Raw genomic sequence first — 14,359 nt, 5'->3', positions numbered from 1 at the left:
TAATCATGTGCAATCCTGGAAATTTAAACTGATGCAAAGCAAAAGAAACTCTTAAAAATAAATTTTGAGCTTCTCTGTTGAAGTGATAAGAAAATAAACATTGAATTCTGCCATGCTGACTCGCACAAGACTGTCTGTGCATGGCCCCTGGTCCGTATTGCTCATATGAGATGATCTTTGCATTGTCCTGGGTCGAATTGCTCGTATGAATCCACCTCTGCAATTACATTCAGCCTTTGCTGGGGGGTTCTGCCTGTTCCTAACTGTCCCTTCTCCCCACAGCAGCAGCACGACGGGGCAGTGGCTGGTGGCTGCCCTACAATGGTAGCAGAGGACATTCGGGACAGAGCATTTGCACTGGAGGAGCAGCTGCGGGTAAGACTAAGTCTTCTGTTTCCTTGGGGCTGTGTTGATGGGGTCAGCCCTGTTCAGCAGGGGGATATGCCATACTGGAAAGAGGCCCCTTCTGGACATGTCCTTGCCTTGGGTTCGGCGGGGGATCCCTTGTCACTTAGTCATCCTGTCCTCAGCCATGTGTGTCCTGCTTTGCACTTGTTCTCTGCAGGAGGGGTCCCTTAGCACATACTTTTGCACTGGATTTATGACCCAGATATTTTCTTCTGGGTGAACCCAGATGTGTGTAGGGAGCCAGTTGCCCCTGGAGGTGTCACACTTGGCTCCTGCTATCGTCACATGCCCCTTTGCCCTTGTCTTGCCTGGTTTTGGGGTAGAAGAGTGACCATGCCCCCTCCTCTGCTCTCCCAGCTTCTGTGACCCAGCTCTCCATCAAGTGGATGTCTCCTCAGTTCATCAACTCCCGGCAGCTGACTCCTGTCTTTTCTGTTACCTTCTTTTTCTGTTGACTCTGGAGGATGGGGAAGGAGCGTAGGGGTGGTGGAGGGCCCAACAACACTGCCCTGCTTCAAACACATAGGACATAAAGGGGAAGGTCCTAAAATTCAGACTGAAACTGCGGCATGTGGCAAGCCTTTTCTGTTGGTGGGTTGCATAGTGTAAGGGTGAACTTCCTCTTCTTGCATGATTTAACTTTAACAGCAAGGTATGGCATACAAGAAAAGCCAGAGGCTGTGCAAAGCTTCGGATCATGATTCGGATTTGGAGATAATTTGGATGATTCAGAGGCTGAATCTATGAATCCAAATCAAATTGCAAGAAGCTTAAGGCTTTCCAATCTGATTCAGAGCTTCCAATTCGATTTGGAGCCCAGAACCCCTGCACCGATCTCCTCCACAGCTGGCAGACTTCGTGGTCACAGCAGGGGCCACCATCCCTGCAGCTGTCACCCCGCTGCGCCTCAACACACGCGGTGTCACCCATGTCATGTGTTTTGCTAGTCCCCAGCTTGAGGTGCAGTTCCCCCCAAACCCCTGCACATATCTCCTTGAAATTTGGCAGGCTTCGTGGCCTCAGCACCCCTGCAGTGTTCACCCCACTGTGGCATAATGCATACACGTGACATGAGTTTTGCTTTCAATAATTTGGGGTGCAGTTTCCCCCAAGCCTCTGCACCCATCTACTTGACACTTGACAGGCTTCATGCTCTCAGCAGAGGCTACCATTCATTCAAATTTCATCCAAACTGGAAAAAGAAACAACAAAGTTATAGATATTTCAATGATTCCCCATTATACTCTATGGCCGAATCTCTGAATCAGCTCCGAAGCTTCAGAACCGATTTGGCTGAATCGAAGCTGGAAACCGATTCAGAGCTCCGAATCGAATCCCTGGCATCCGAATCGGCTGAATCTGAACCCGAATCAAACAGGACCCTATTTGCATAGGCCTAGTGGGTACCTATAAGCCAATTTAGGTCAGGGCAGTACCCAGTCTCTGGCATCAACCCCTGAGGCACCCACCCTCCCCTTTTCCCTTGTAATACACCTGCTTTCATTTAATATTTGCTTGCAAGGGGCCAGTTTGTTCACATTAGAAAGCCCACTTCAAATGTACTTTACCGGGTTTCTGGGTGGGGGTAAATTAGAAACTTTGGTGTAAAACTCCTACAACAGCTGTTGTTTCTGCCATGCAACACCTGGCAGAGCAGCAACATACAGGCTTCCAGGGTGAGTATCTACTGGCAGGCGGGCACTCAAAAACTGAGCTTCAGGTCAAGCAGGGACCTGGCCCAGGAGAAGCCCTGGGTGGTGGTGACATGTGTTTTGGGGTGATACAAAGTGGGCTTTGCCTAGTAATCCCAGCCTAAAATCAGCTCCTTATTCATAGCAGTGTAAAAAGCACTCAGGACTGGGAACTAGCTGCCTGCAGACTGGCTTCGGGGTGGGAAATGCTGTGCCCAGGCTTCTTCACAAGAGCCAGCTGGAGGTGGTGATGTGTTTTGAAGTGACCCAAAAAGGATTTTGCCTGAGAACCCCACCCAAAACCCAGCTTTGCATTTGGGGCAATGTATTTATTACACAGGGTCGAGGTAGGTGCCTGGTGCTGTGTCAAGGATGAAGGTAGTTTTGCAAAGAGTTTAATTAATAGATTAGACAGATGATTTGGACAGGGCTGATGCTGCATCGACAGGGGTTGGATTAGACATGGCCTGTGGTGCTCCCTTCCAGCCCCACGGCTCTAGGATATCTGTGCAGGGCCAGCTTGGCCAGGCCAGCGTTGGGTATCACTTGGCCAGGAACAAGTTCAGTCTGAAAGTTTGATTTCCCACCTCCAGCAGATGGTTTGGGAGCAACGTGCAGGTTTGAAGATGGAGCTGGCTTGGCCTGAGGTCTACCTACAGGGGCAAAGGGATGCTCTCCTGCCCCTACATACACCTCAGCCCAGCATTGCAGCCCCCCACGTCCTCTGCACCCACCTGGGATAGGAGCACAAGCCTGCTAGCAACTCCCAGGGCCTGAGCCTCCATTGAAAGGTAGAAGAGAGCCCAGGTTCAATCCCTGCTCACAGTCCAGTGTGGGCAGTGGCAGCCCTTTGGACCCAAAAGAGACTTTATTCCCCCTATCTTGGCTCCAGCATCCCTGCCCTCCTACAGAGGCTTCCCATTGCCAGCACTGACCTGCTCAAAGCAAACAAGGGCATCAAAATCCAGCAAGACCACCCCCCCACCCCAACCTCATAAAAAGCAACAGAGGCAACAAAGTCCAGCAAGCTGCTCAGTGTGGATCTAGTTTAATTTCCCGCGTGGGCCAAGCCAGCCCAGCAGCAGCAGAGCAGAAGTTCAGTGTTTAACCACTAGTGCAGACAGTTGGGGCTAAGCAGCCCTGTGCAGCATGGAGAAGGGCAGCGCTGGAGGCATCGGCGTCGGAGAGGGGATCGCAGTCCTGTGCAGGCGGGAGCGCTAGGGCGCTACACCCTGTGGGGGAAAGACACAGGGCAGGGGTTATACAGGGCAGCAGAGAGGACCAGCAAGGCACAAACCCTGCCCTCTGCCTCTACAGAGAGGATTGGAGCATAGGAGAGCAGATTTAGGAGCCAGGAAGCCGGGGGTCTCAATCCCAGCTCAGGTGCAGAGACCCTGCAGCCTGTGCATGACATGGCACCAATAATGCTGCTGCACCCTGCAAGCTGTCAGATCCTGCTGTGCCTGGTGCTGTACACACAACCCCAGACTTGGTGTCGGCATCAGACACACCTATGGGGAGGAGCAGGGCAGAGCTGTGGGCCTAGTGGGGAGAGACAAGACTGGGTAGGATGAGCAACCTAGGCAGTAGGTTGAAGCATGAAGCAGGAGGGCCTGGGGGGCCTTTGCTGCAGGGTTGTGAAAGGCTGGAGAACCCCAAAAAAGAGCCTTGACATGCAAGCCTCTCCATAAGTGCAGCTATTTCTGGGGTGGAGCTGAAATGCTTTCCCCCACACAGTCCAGCGTAGCCAAGGAGCTGGGTATCCCCCAAGCTCCAGAGGCTGGTGAAGACAGAGGGTCTCAGCCTCGTTGGATGCTTGGCACCAGCCCCGCAGATGTTGCTCATTGGTTGACAACAGGAAAAACAAGTCCTGGAGCTCCAAAACCTTTCAAAGACATCCCCCATGCAGAGCCTGACCCTGCTAGTGGCCTAGGCCACGCAAGCTCAAAGTGCCCCCACTCCAGCCAGCCCCAGCTGTGTTGCACGGGGGGCTCTGGCAGAGGCCAGCCCCTCGCCCCCGGCACTCACACGTTGTTTTGCTTGTAGAGCCGCAGGGCTTCATCGGCCACCACCTCCATGAACTTGGGGTCGTCCCAGGAGATGTCACCAGGCACCGTCAGGACCAGCGGCTCCGAGTCAAAGATCTGCACCGTCACCTGGGTGTCAGCTGGCAGCGAGGGGTCCCGCGGGTCAGGGGTCTTCGAAAGCACCTAGGGGAGAAAGCGTGGGGTCCAGTGAGCCCAGAGCTGGGGCTGCGGCACCTCCAAACCAAGCTCACCCCATGGAGACCTGGCAGCAACTTCTCCCAGCTCACAGCCCCCTGCCCCTGCCCCCCAACCAGCCCCTGGTGCAGCCCGACCCTGCTGTACCCATGCACATGCCTGTGCAGCACGAGCTATGGGTGACCGACAGCACTATAACTTGAATCAAACATATCCAAAGCTGCAGAAATAGGACTGAACAGCAAGCCAAGGGCCTGCATCCTAGATGCTCTGTATTACAATTGCATCCTAAACCATTAATAAAACTCAAGTGACCAAATGTATTAAGAGTTATGTTGCTAAAATAAATGTATTTTTGCTAGCAGGTTCCACTAATTATAGACAAAGGCAGCCTTGAGGATGGAAAAAAAAAAGAGAGTGAGGTAGCCTCGTCAGTACATAACTGACCGAGGCCAAAGGGCAAGCCACAATGGGAGATAAATCTTTCCTTCTGCTATTTCAGAAATAAATTTCAATTGATTAATGAGATCTTTATTAAAGATTACCAGATGATTAACAGACAGGGGTCAGACAACCTAAAAACTAGCTCAGGTGATCCCTTGAACCCTTTCCCAGGGCCACTAAAGTCTGGTGCTAGTTTCAAAAGTTCCAGTAAACAAAGACATTTAAATAAAACCAACCCGAGATCAAGTATTAGTATGGCAAATCAACCGGCTATAAGAATAAGGCTGCAGAAGCAGGGTCTTGATTAGTACTAACAAGTCTTTGCTATTGCGCATCTTAATAAAGCTTTCGAGTTGTGACTGGAAGGGTCTCAAGGATCAGTTAATCTCACTCCTAACCACAAATCCAATCAAAAAGGTAATAACCCTGTCCAGCTCCATGTTCACAGCAGCCGGAGCCACTGGGGCCCTGCAAGGTCCCTCTGGGGCTCTGGTCCCACGGGGCTGTCGGGACACAGAGGCACTTTGTGGCAAGGACAATGGTCCGGTTGTCCCTGGCTCAGGCCTGACCCACTTTCCCTCCTTCCAGCTTCCCTGGGAGCTGGTGCTTGGGCACAGCAGAGGCAGTGCAGCTCCATGCCCCAATTGCACTGATTGCACCAAAGGATAGCGGGCAGTGGGGAGAGCTACCCCCACACCCTGGCACCACGGAGGCTGCCCAGGCCACCAGCCAGCACAAGGGAAGAGCTCACCCCCCGGCACCTCCTCTCTACACTGGGCAGCATCACACTGGCATTGGCAAAGCACCTGCCCCGACGCTGCAGAGACCCTGCAGGCTCTTCGAAGGAAGGGGCAGGGGCACTGAGCCATGGGAGGGGGCTGCATCCTCCTGGGTCCTACAGTGCAGAGCCCCTCCAGAGGAGCCTGCCTGCCTAGGGGGGGTTGTGGTCCCTTGGATTCCCAGGCTCCAAGGAGGTCAGCCCACAGCACACACCCCTGCCCCGGGCAAGAGGCTTCCTCTCCATGCCAGTCTCTTGCAGCAGGCTCTGGATGTGCTGCCCAGGTCCCACATTCCCTTCCCTCCCTAAGACAAGTGCCCTCTAACAGGGCAGCAGCCTTGGGGGGAGGCTATGGACCTGGTCCTCTCCCTTACCTTCCAGCCGTGGCCAGACCTGCAACAGAAGTGCACGTGCACATGCACGTGCACCCCCCAGCAGGGCATCAGTGCAGTCCTCTGTGCAAAAACCACATGCTAGCTCCCAGTGGAGCATCAGCACATCCCCACATCACACACACAGCGAGCCCCAGAGCAGCATCGCCACAATCCTCCAAGCATCACATCCACAGGGACTCACCGTGGTGACCTGAAAGAAGCCGTCGTTGCGGCCGCTGCCGTTCTGGGTGAGGTTGGCCAGGCGGGACACCCAGCCGAACTGCCGGTTGAGCTGGTCCAGCAGGCGCGAGGTGTTGAGCATCTCCTGCTGGAAGGCCTCCATCAGCTCATCATAGCGGTGGCTGAAGCGCTCGGCGATACGCAGCGCGTCCTCGAACTGCTCCCGCAGCTGGCTATGTGCCGGGTCCGAGCAGTCTGTGGGGACGGGGTCGGGCAGAGCATCAGGGATGCAGCCCCTGGCCCCCGCACGCTGCCCTGAGCCCTGCCCCACGGCAGCAGGAAGGTGTGCCCAGGGTCTGTGGCAGGCTCAGCCCTTGCATCCCTGCACTTGCAAAGCGTGGGAGGGGGGCACGTGGCTGCCCATCTCGTGGAAGCAGCAGCCAGGCCCCCGCTGTGCCTCCCCCTCTCCACCAGCACTTGGAGGCCGGGGAAGTCGAGTCAAAAGCCTGCATTCACCATGCAAGCCCCCTTGAACTCGCTGCAGCCCCCCACCCTGGGGAGACCACCCCAGGGCCCTATCCTCAACAAGGATTCCCCTGTGCCCAGCCCACGGCAGCCCGTGGTTCTGGTACAAGAGGCCCCAACTCCCCAGCCCCCCCCACTCATGTCCTAACGTCTGAGGTCCGAGGGAGGATCCACGTCATTGCATCCACACAAGCCCAAACTGGACACTGATCAGAATCACAGGAAAATGGGGGTTGAAGAGACCTCAGAGGTCACGTCTAGTCCAACCCCCTGCTCCAAGTAGGACCAGCCCCAACTACAGCATCCCAGCCAAGGCTTTGTACACGTGGGTTTTGAACACCTTACTCCCCGCAGCTTGGTGTCCTTTGCAAACATACCAAGGATGCACTCCACTGCTCCACAGAAACCTAAGGTGCTTAAACCACAGATGCAGGATTTGGGATGGAGGGGGGGCAGGGGGGGGCAATGCCTCCTGCTGACCAAGCCAATGCCAGTGGAGGGGTTGAAGGGTGGGGGCACCCTGAGCAAGCTTCCAGGTGACACTGCTCACCCACGGCCAGGATCTCCTTGCACTTCTCGCACTGGTCCTTCATCTTGAGGCAGCCGGCAGAGTTGCGGCGGATCTCGCGGCACACCATGCGGGCGTCGCTGGTGTTGTAGGTCTCTGCAGGTGGGATACATGGTGTTAGATCTCGTTGCCCCCCTCCCCGTGCTGGCTACCTGGGCAGCACAGCGCCTTGCACCCCTTGGTAGAGGCACAAGGAGGAGCGGCTTCCCCTGGTGCGGAGAGGCAGCTGCATGCAGGAGGGAGCATGGCCCTGCAGCCCCTAGGACGATGCATGGGGTGGGAGGGGGGTGGAAAAAAAAGTGGAGATAGGGAGACTGACCCCTGCCCCAGCCAGCACGTGGAGCTCACTCCAGGGGAGAGCAGCCCCCTCCAATGCACCCTGTGCTGCTCCAGTCATTGCTGGGAACCACAGCCACAGGCTCGCTCCGTCCCAGGACTAGACTCGAACCCACAACACCATTCCCAATGCCTGGAGGAGGGGAAGCACCAGCACCCCCACCAAGAGCAGGGCCGGACCTGAGCCATGTGCTCTCTGCTCAACCCCAGCGGGAGTGAGGTGTGTTCCTGCAGCCCCCAAATTCCTGGGACCTTCCCCAGAGGCTACCTCGATGCCGTCCCACCAGTTCCCATTGCTGGTTTTGGGCTCAGTGACCAGTCTTCCCTGGGGAGGGGAGCATTGAAACACCCCACGGCTAGGGTACGATGGCCCCTGCCACAGGTTACATGCAGTACACCACTGACTGGCAAATCATGCAATAAGATGTAGACCAGCCACACGTGCAAAGTAATAATCATGCAATTAACTGGTGCATCAAGCACTGAAGTGTAGATCGACTACATATGCAGAACAATTATGCCATAAAAACGGCAGTTCAGCTGCAAAGAGTGGACCAGCTACAACACTAGTGCTTGAAAGTGCCTAGCAGCTTTACAGCTGGTTTCTATTCGGATTTCTTTTGAATGCATCAAGTCGCAGCCCCCTCAACCAGCACTGATGGGCTTGGCGAGACCTCACCCACCTGTGGAGACCCCTCCCGGCAGGGAATCCCAGCCCTTGCCGAACCAGTGCCTGTCGTTCTCCATGGCACGCTGGGCCCCCTCGAACATGCGCTGGGTCATCTCGAAGAGGGGCTGGAAGAGGTGTTGGAAGCTCTGGGTGGGGTCGTGCAGGCGGAAGAAGGGGGACGGCAGGTCCCGGACGACCCTGGTGCTGGGGAGGCGCGGGCTGCGGAAGGGGGAGCGCAGCGCCTCCTGAAAGCCGCCGGCGAAGGGCGAGTGGAAGAAGGGGTGCAGGTGCCCGTAGGCCCGCGTGCTCTCCTGGAACAGGTCGTCCACGCTGTCCTCCACCAGGCCGTAGCGCTCCTCCAGGTCCTCCAGCCACCGGCTCTGCTGCTTGTCCTCATCCAGCAGCGAGTCCACGCGCTCCCCGTCCATCCAGATGGAGAAGGGCGAGGAGTGGTTCAGGAGCTCTTCCAGCTGCAGGGCAAAGCACAGTGCGGGGCATCCTATTGCTAGGGAAGATGCTCCGGGATTGCAGAGCTTGTGGGCTATCCTACTTCTCTGGAAGGAGTCCTTCCCCCCACACCAAGTCATAAGACCTGCCATTCACTGGGCAAGACCCTGGGACATGCCTTGCCCTTGCAAAGCCACGGTGCTGGCGGGGTCCTGGTCTCCCCTGCACCACACTGAAAACCCAGAGAGCCTCCAGCTGCCTGCAAGAGCCCCCCCAGTTTGCTGCGGGGTGCAGGGGGCTGGAGCAATGCTCCGAGGGACCCCCTCCTCATTCAGTTGCTATCACCCGGTCGCAGCTCACCGAGGACTCACCTGGCGTCCAACCAGCCCCGAGCCGCTGTGGCAGGTCTTGGAGTAGAAGCGCATGCAGGTCTGCTTGAGGCAGGGCTTGCACTCCTCCCACAGCGCCAGCACCGTCTCGTTGCACACGTCCCGCGTCTCCGACAGCAGCTGCTCCTTCTGCCGGGCCTGCCGCATGGCCTCCTGTGCACACAGACACGCGGGCACCGTGAGCCAGGACGCAGCCCCCCGAGACGCCTGCCCGCAGGGGATGGGGGAAGACCCCAGCTCTATCCCCGCTGCTGCTGGGATGCTCCCAGTTGCAAAGGTCTGGACTGAGACAATCCTCAGCTCATAAAGGCAGAGGAGTGGAGCGAGGCAGTGGCACAGAGGGAGCAAGTCCTGCTCTCCAGAAAACCTGACCTGCTTTATGCAATGCTGGGATGGGCCCCATCGAACTGGAGAAAGCTCAGCTACTTTGCAGACCGCAGCTTGCACCTTTGCACACCCCCAACCCAGGGAGAGCATCCTCATGACAAGCCCCAGCTCTCAGGAGAAGCCAGCGCTCATCTTCCCACCTGGTGCAGGGTGACCTGCATCCCACAACCCAAACCTGGGGACCCCACAAAGTCTCAGGGTGAAGGGGAAGGTGATATCCCAGCTCCCTGCCTCTCCCACCTCTTTCTGTTGCTTGGTCTCCTCCAGCGTGTCCAGGATGGCCTGGTGATCCTTGCTGGTCTTGTCCATGAGGCTCTTCATCTGCTTCACCCCGTTGATGGCGTTCTCAATCTCGGTGTCGAGGTACTTGCTCCCAGCCACCGACAGCTCTGCAAGGGGGCAGGGGAGGTGTGAGCCGTGCGGGCAGCACCATGCGAGGGCGACTGACCCGGGTCTTGCCCATGCATGAGTGCATTGACCTTCTTAGCACAAGAAGCTGCCGGTGAAGAGGGACAAAACAGGGTCCCCATGGGGCGTGAGCCCCCCCATGGGGTTGGCCTACAGCCCTACAGGAGGGAGGGAGCTGGACACTGGTGCTGGACACAGAGGATGGAGGAGCCCCAGCCCCTAACCACCCCCAAAGCGTCTCTGCACACAAGGGCAGGCTGCAGGGTGCAATCTGGGTGTGGACACTGCAGTGGGCATGCAGCAGCAAGTCGTAGCCATAGGGCTGTGAGCTCACGGTGCAAGCACTTGGGGTCAGGGCATTGCCGTGGGTGGGGAGGAGACCTGCAGTGCCCTGGCCTTGGGCATGGAGTCGAACCCAGCTCAAAGACGGGAGTTTAGCCCCCATGGGTTCTTGCAGCCTGAGCTGCGAGAGCCTCAGCCAAAGCCCTGGAGCCTGCGAGCGTCCACCCAGCCCAGCTCAGACAGGGTTTAAACCCTTGAACTACAGCCCCCACCACTGCCAAGCCAGACTGGGGACCCACTGGCCAGACCTATGGGTAGGGGTCGCTGCAGACCTCAAGGGGCATGCAGGCAGGCAGCCTGGCTCGGATGCTGCACACAGCAATGCCCACAGCATGGGAGGCAGTGTGTGGGAGGGGTCCGCAGTCATGCAGGGGTGCTGGGGGCACCCATCCACTTACGTTTGAGCTCACTGGTAGGGATCACAGCCTGGCCCCCTTCCCAGGTGAGGAGGAGCCCCAGCAGTGAGAGTAGGAGCAATGCCATCTTCCCGGCTTCTCACCACACACGGTAGGACCCTGGAAAACAGGGGAGAGAGTTATCCCAGGCCCAGCCCCAACCTGGCCAGCACTGCTCTGGGCCTGGGGGCAGCACGTCAGGAGCCGGGGCAGGAAATGCAGCCAGGGGCCGAGAACCACCTGACCTTGGGTGCAGCAAAGCAGCGGGTGCTGGGTGCTGCAACCCGGGCTGGGGATGGGACTGGGCTGTGCCAGTGCTCTTGCTGGCACCAACCCTGCAGGGTCCTGGCTATAGGGTCCTGCCCCTGCGCTCTGGCTCAGACTGATGCTGCATTTGAGGTCAGGGAGGGAATTTCCCCCTGGCCTCTGCCTGGGGTCTCTGGAGCATATATTGATAATCTTTTATTGACACTGGGCACTGTGTTCCCCGAGGCAGAGGTGGGAGTGATGCCCGGTGCCGTGTCAGGGGTGACGGTAGTTTTGCTCAGAGGTCAAATAGTGGATTTGTCCGGGCTGGTTTGCACAGGGCTGATCCTGCCACAGGCAATGGTTGGACCAGATGCGACCTCTGCAGCTCCCCTCCAGCCTCACTGCTTTTCCAAAGCCAGGAGCCCTGGACTTGCTGCTCTGACACAGCCTCCCTCAGTAGCCTTGGGCAAGACACTTAGCCCCTCTCCAAAGAAGACAGCGTACCCTCCAACCAGGGCACCTGCCCCAGTACTTAGCAGGGTGCATATCCCTGCAGCAGGTGGCCGATGGCAAGGAGGATAAAGGCCTACTCCTGCTGCTAGCAGCTCATGGAGCTACTCTCTCAGCTCACGTGGGCCCTGCTCTCAGTCCTCCAGCCCAGGCAGCTGTGCCTGCAAGCTGGACACATTTCATCCCAATTTCTAACCCATGCAGCTGTAGAGCAGGGAAGGGGGCACGTCTGGCTCCAGACTTACTGGGTGCCTGACCTAGCACAGCTCTGCACCCAGGGAGATGCATCGCTTGGCAAGACTCACAACAGACCCGCGTTTCAGCTTGGAGCAAACTGCGCTCTTGCAGAGCCTGGACATGTCCGTGGCCTTGCAGGCAGCTGGCCGCAGGGTAGGAACCGGCAGTGACTCATGGGTGACTCAGCCCCTCCGGGGTGTTGGCACGAACCCCAGCCGGGCCGGAGAGCTGGGACCCAGCCAGGGAGCAGACACATGCCAAGACCTGGCTTCTGGGAAAGCCACTCCAGTCTGGTAATCAGAGGGGCTTGCGTAAGAGGCAGCATGTGGCCACCCCCCTTCTCCCAAATCCCACAGGCTTCAGGGAAAGGGGGAGCTCCCCCCCCATGCACCCCTAAACAGCTCAGCTCTTGGTGGAGGGGGGAGAAGGGCTCAGGGCAAGCTGCCTCAGTCTTCCCTCCTGCTGCTTCACAGATAAATCCCACCAGGCATTGAGAACAAAGCACTGGGGCAAAGGGGTGCAAACAGGTCTTGGTCAGGGGACCAGAGCAGCTAAGGTGGACGCAGGCATCACGGCAGAGAAACCTTCCTGGCTGGGGGTCAGGAAGGAGGGGCTGGAGCTGGGAGCTTTGGCCCCCGCTGAGCCCCTAGGAGAGCTCCAGCTGGCCCCGGAGCCACCAAGGTCCCCATAAAGTTGAGGGAGGTGAAACAGAAAAATCAGCTGCAAAGACATTAAATGCGATGATTTAGGATCCTACGGAGGAGGTAGGGCCTGGTTAACACCTTTGTGCAAAGCTTCCCATACTTATTGCCAGATGGCACAGAGCCTCTGGGGATGCGGGGGCTCAGGAGTGGCAGGGAGGGAGCAAATCTGGACAACAGGCCTACGTGGCCCCTCACAACCTCCCCCCACACCTGCAGCTCGACTTGCCAGACCCCCGGGGCACCAACGCTCCTGGCACGACTGCAGCCAAGGGCTGGGAAAGCAGATGGCAAAACCCAGGGCACGTGGTTCTGCATGGCACAGGCATGCCCGGGCTGCCCACCTGCCCTGCAGCTGCCCGGTCACAGCTGGAGCCGCCGGGGAGGGATGGGACTTGCACCTCAGCAACACAAGGAGTTCAACCCAGGAGGGCATCAACCCCTGCAGGGTTGCAACAGGCAGAAGGCATGGGCAGAAACCCCCCCAAACCCGGCCCCTCTGGATTTCCCCAGGGCACGGGACGGAGGCAGCAGGAGAGCTGGGGGCCAGCACAACTCCCAGCCTGCCCCAGGGGAAACGCCTTCCTCTGGCATCAACCCAAAAGCAGGATAATTGCATTAATGAGGCAGCAGGTCTCCTGGGCAGGTGTGGATCATGCCCCCACACCTCTTCCCCCCAGGCCGGAGGCCCAGCACAGAGGCTGGGCCAGAGCAAGACTAGAGAGTGCAGCTGGGTGATGTACCACTGGGCTGCACTGCCTTGGGCAGCTCCTTGTACTTTCTTCTCATCCGCTCCCACGCCCAGCCTGGCCCTGGGCCAGCACCAGAAGAGCCGGAGCGACCTTGACCGAGCCACTGCATCCCACGAGAGCATCGATCAGCGCTGCGGGAGACTGCAGGGCATTGCATGGCGCATAGGGGGGATGGGACAGGGGGTGCCAGTGACAGGACAGGGGACAAGAGCATTATCAGGGGCACAATGGGGCACAGGCCTCACCCTTGCCCCCCACAGGGCTCGGGCACAGCAGCCTGGGGGCTGCAGGAAAGGAAGGGATGTGGCCCCGATTCTGCACGCCCCCCCCCCCCCCGAGTCCACCCCCCACACCACGGGTGACCCCAGGCTTGTCTCACTGCCCCAGGCCTGGAGCTCTCCTGCCCCAGCCAGTGGGGGTGGCCAAGTGCAATGTGGGAAAGTACCCCCAAACTGTGCACAAGTGCATTGCGGGAATCCCGCACTTCCCCAAAACCCCCCCCCAAACAAACACCAGCCCACGCCATTACGCAAGGGGGGCCATGGCGTCTTGCGGTTTGCTTTCTGCCTCCCCAATCTGGTCATGCACGTCCCTGTCCACACCCACCCGCCTGCCCTGAGGCTTACGGGCACGTCCTTGGCATTGCCCCCCACCTCTTCCAGCACCCGCTTAAAAAAGGAGGTGAAAAGAACCCACCCCAAGGGCAACTGGGCTTGGAGGGGCATTGGGAGGGTGGCATTTGCTGGTGGGGAGGGGAGCAGCACGGGACACGCAGCTGGCAGCGGCTCAAAACCTGGCTGGGCATCCAGGTACCTCCCTTGGGAGCACCCAGATCTGGGGGTCCAGGAGTCCCCCCCTCCCAGGGCCCGTGTCCCCGTGCCCCTCGGGCCAGGGGGGAGTCCCTGCGGCACCCCTGCCCATGCACGCCCACCTCCAGCGCGGGGCGGCACTGCCCGGGCAGGGAGCGCTGCCTCCTCCACGCCCCGCGGGGACCGGGCACCCTGCGCGGCCCGACCCCGGCACTGCCCCGCAGCATGCCCCAGCCCCGGGGCTCTTCAAGGGCTCTGCCTGCTCCACGCACGCTGCACCCCGCTCCCAGCCCATGCACCCCGGCTGCGGTCCCGGTCCCGGTCTCGCCCCGCTCACCCGGCTGCGCCCGCTGCTCCGGGCTCCGGCCGAGCTGCGCTGCCGGCCCCGGCGCTATTTATGCGGCCGCGCGTCCCCGCCCCGAGCCGGAGCTTTCTGGAAGCGGCTGCTCCGGCCCACGGCCGCGAGTGGGCGCCCGTGGCCCATGGATGGGGCAGGCGGGACCCCCCCCCGCCCCGGTCCTGCCCCCCGTGCCCTGC

General features: G+C 58.9%; 1 protein-coding gene across 1 annotated transcript; it reads right to left on the bottom strand.

Moving 5' to 3' along the window:
• Positions 1–3,131: 3,131 nt before the first annotated feature.
• On the bottom strand, positions 3,132–14,263 carry CLU (clusterin). The gene is made up of 9 exons (XM_006274651.4): positions 14,160–14,263; positions 10,568–10,684; positions 9,660–9,808; positions 9,015–9,185; positions 8,210–8,666; positions 7,173–7,286; positions 6,120–6,352; positions 4,128–4,309; positions 3,132–3,331 (listed from the first exon to the last, which is right to left on the bottom strand). The coding sequence occupies exons 2-9, from the start codon at positions 10,650–10,652 to the stop codon at positions 3,325–3,327; spliced, it is 1,398 nt and encodes a 465-aa protein (XP_006274713.1). The 5' UTR covers positions 10,653–10,684; positions 14,160–14,263; the 3' UTR covers positions 3,132–3,324.
• Positions 14,264–14,359: the final 96 nt, after the last annotated feature.

Source organism: Alligator mississippiensis, chromosome 1 (assembly GCF_030867095.1).
Source record: "Alligator mississippiensis isolate rAllMis1 chromosome 1, rAllMis1, whole genome shotgun sequence".
Lineage (NCBI taxonomy): Eukaryota > Metazoa > Chordata > Crocodylia > Alligatoridae > Alligator > Alligator mississippiensis.
Note: the sequence above shows the minus strand (reverse complement) of the source record. Positions and strands in the feature narration are given on the sequence as shown.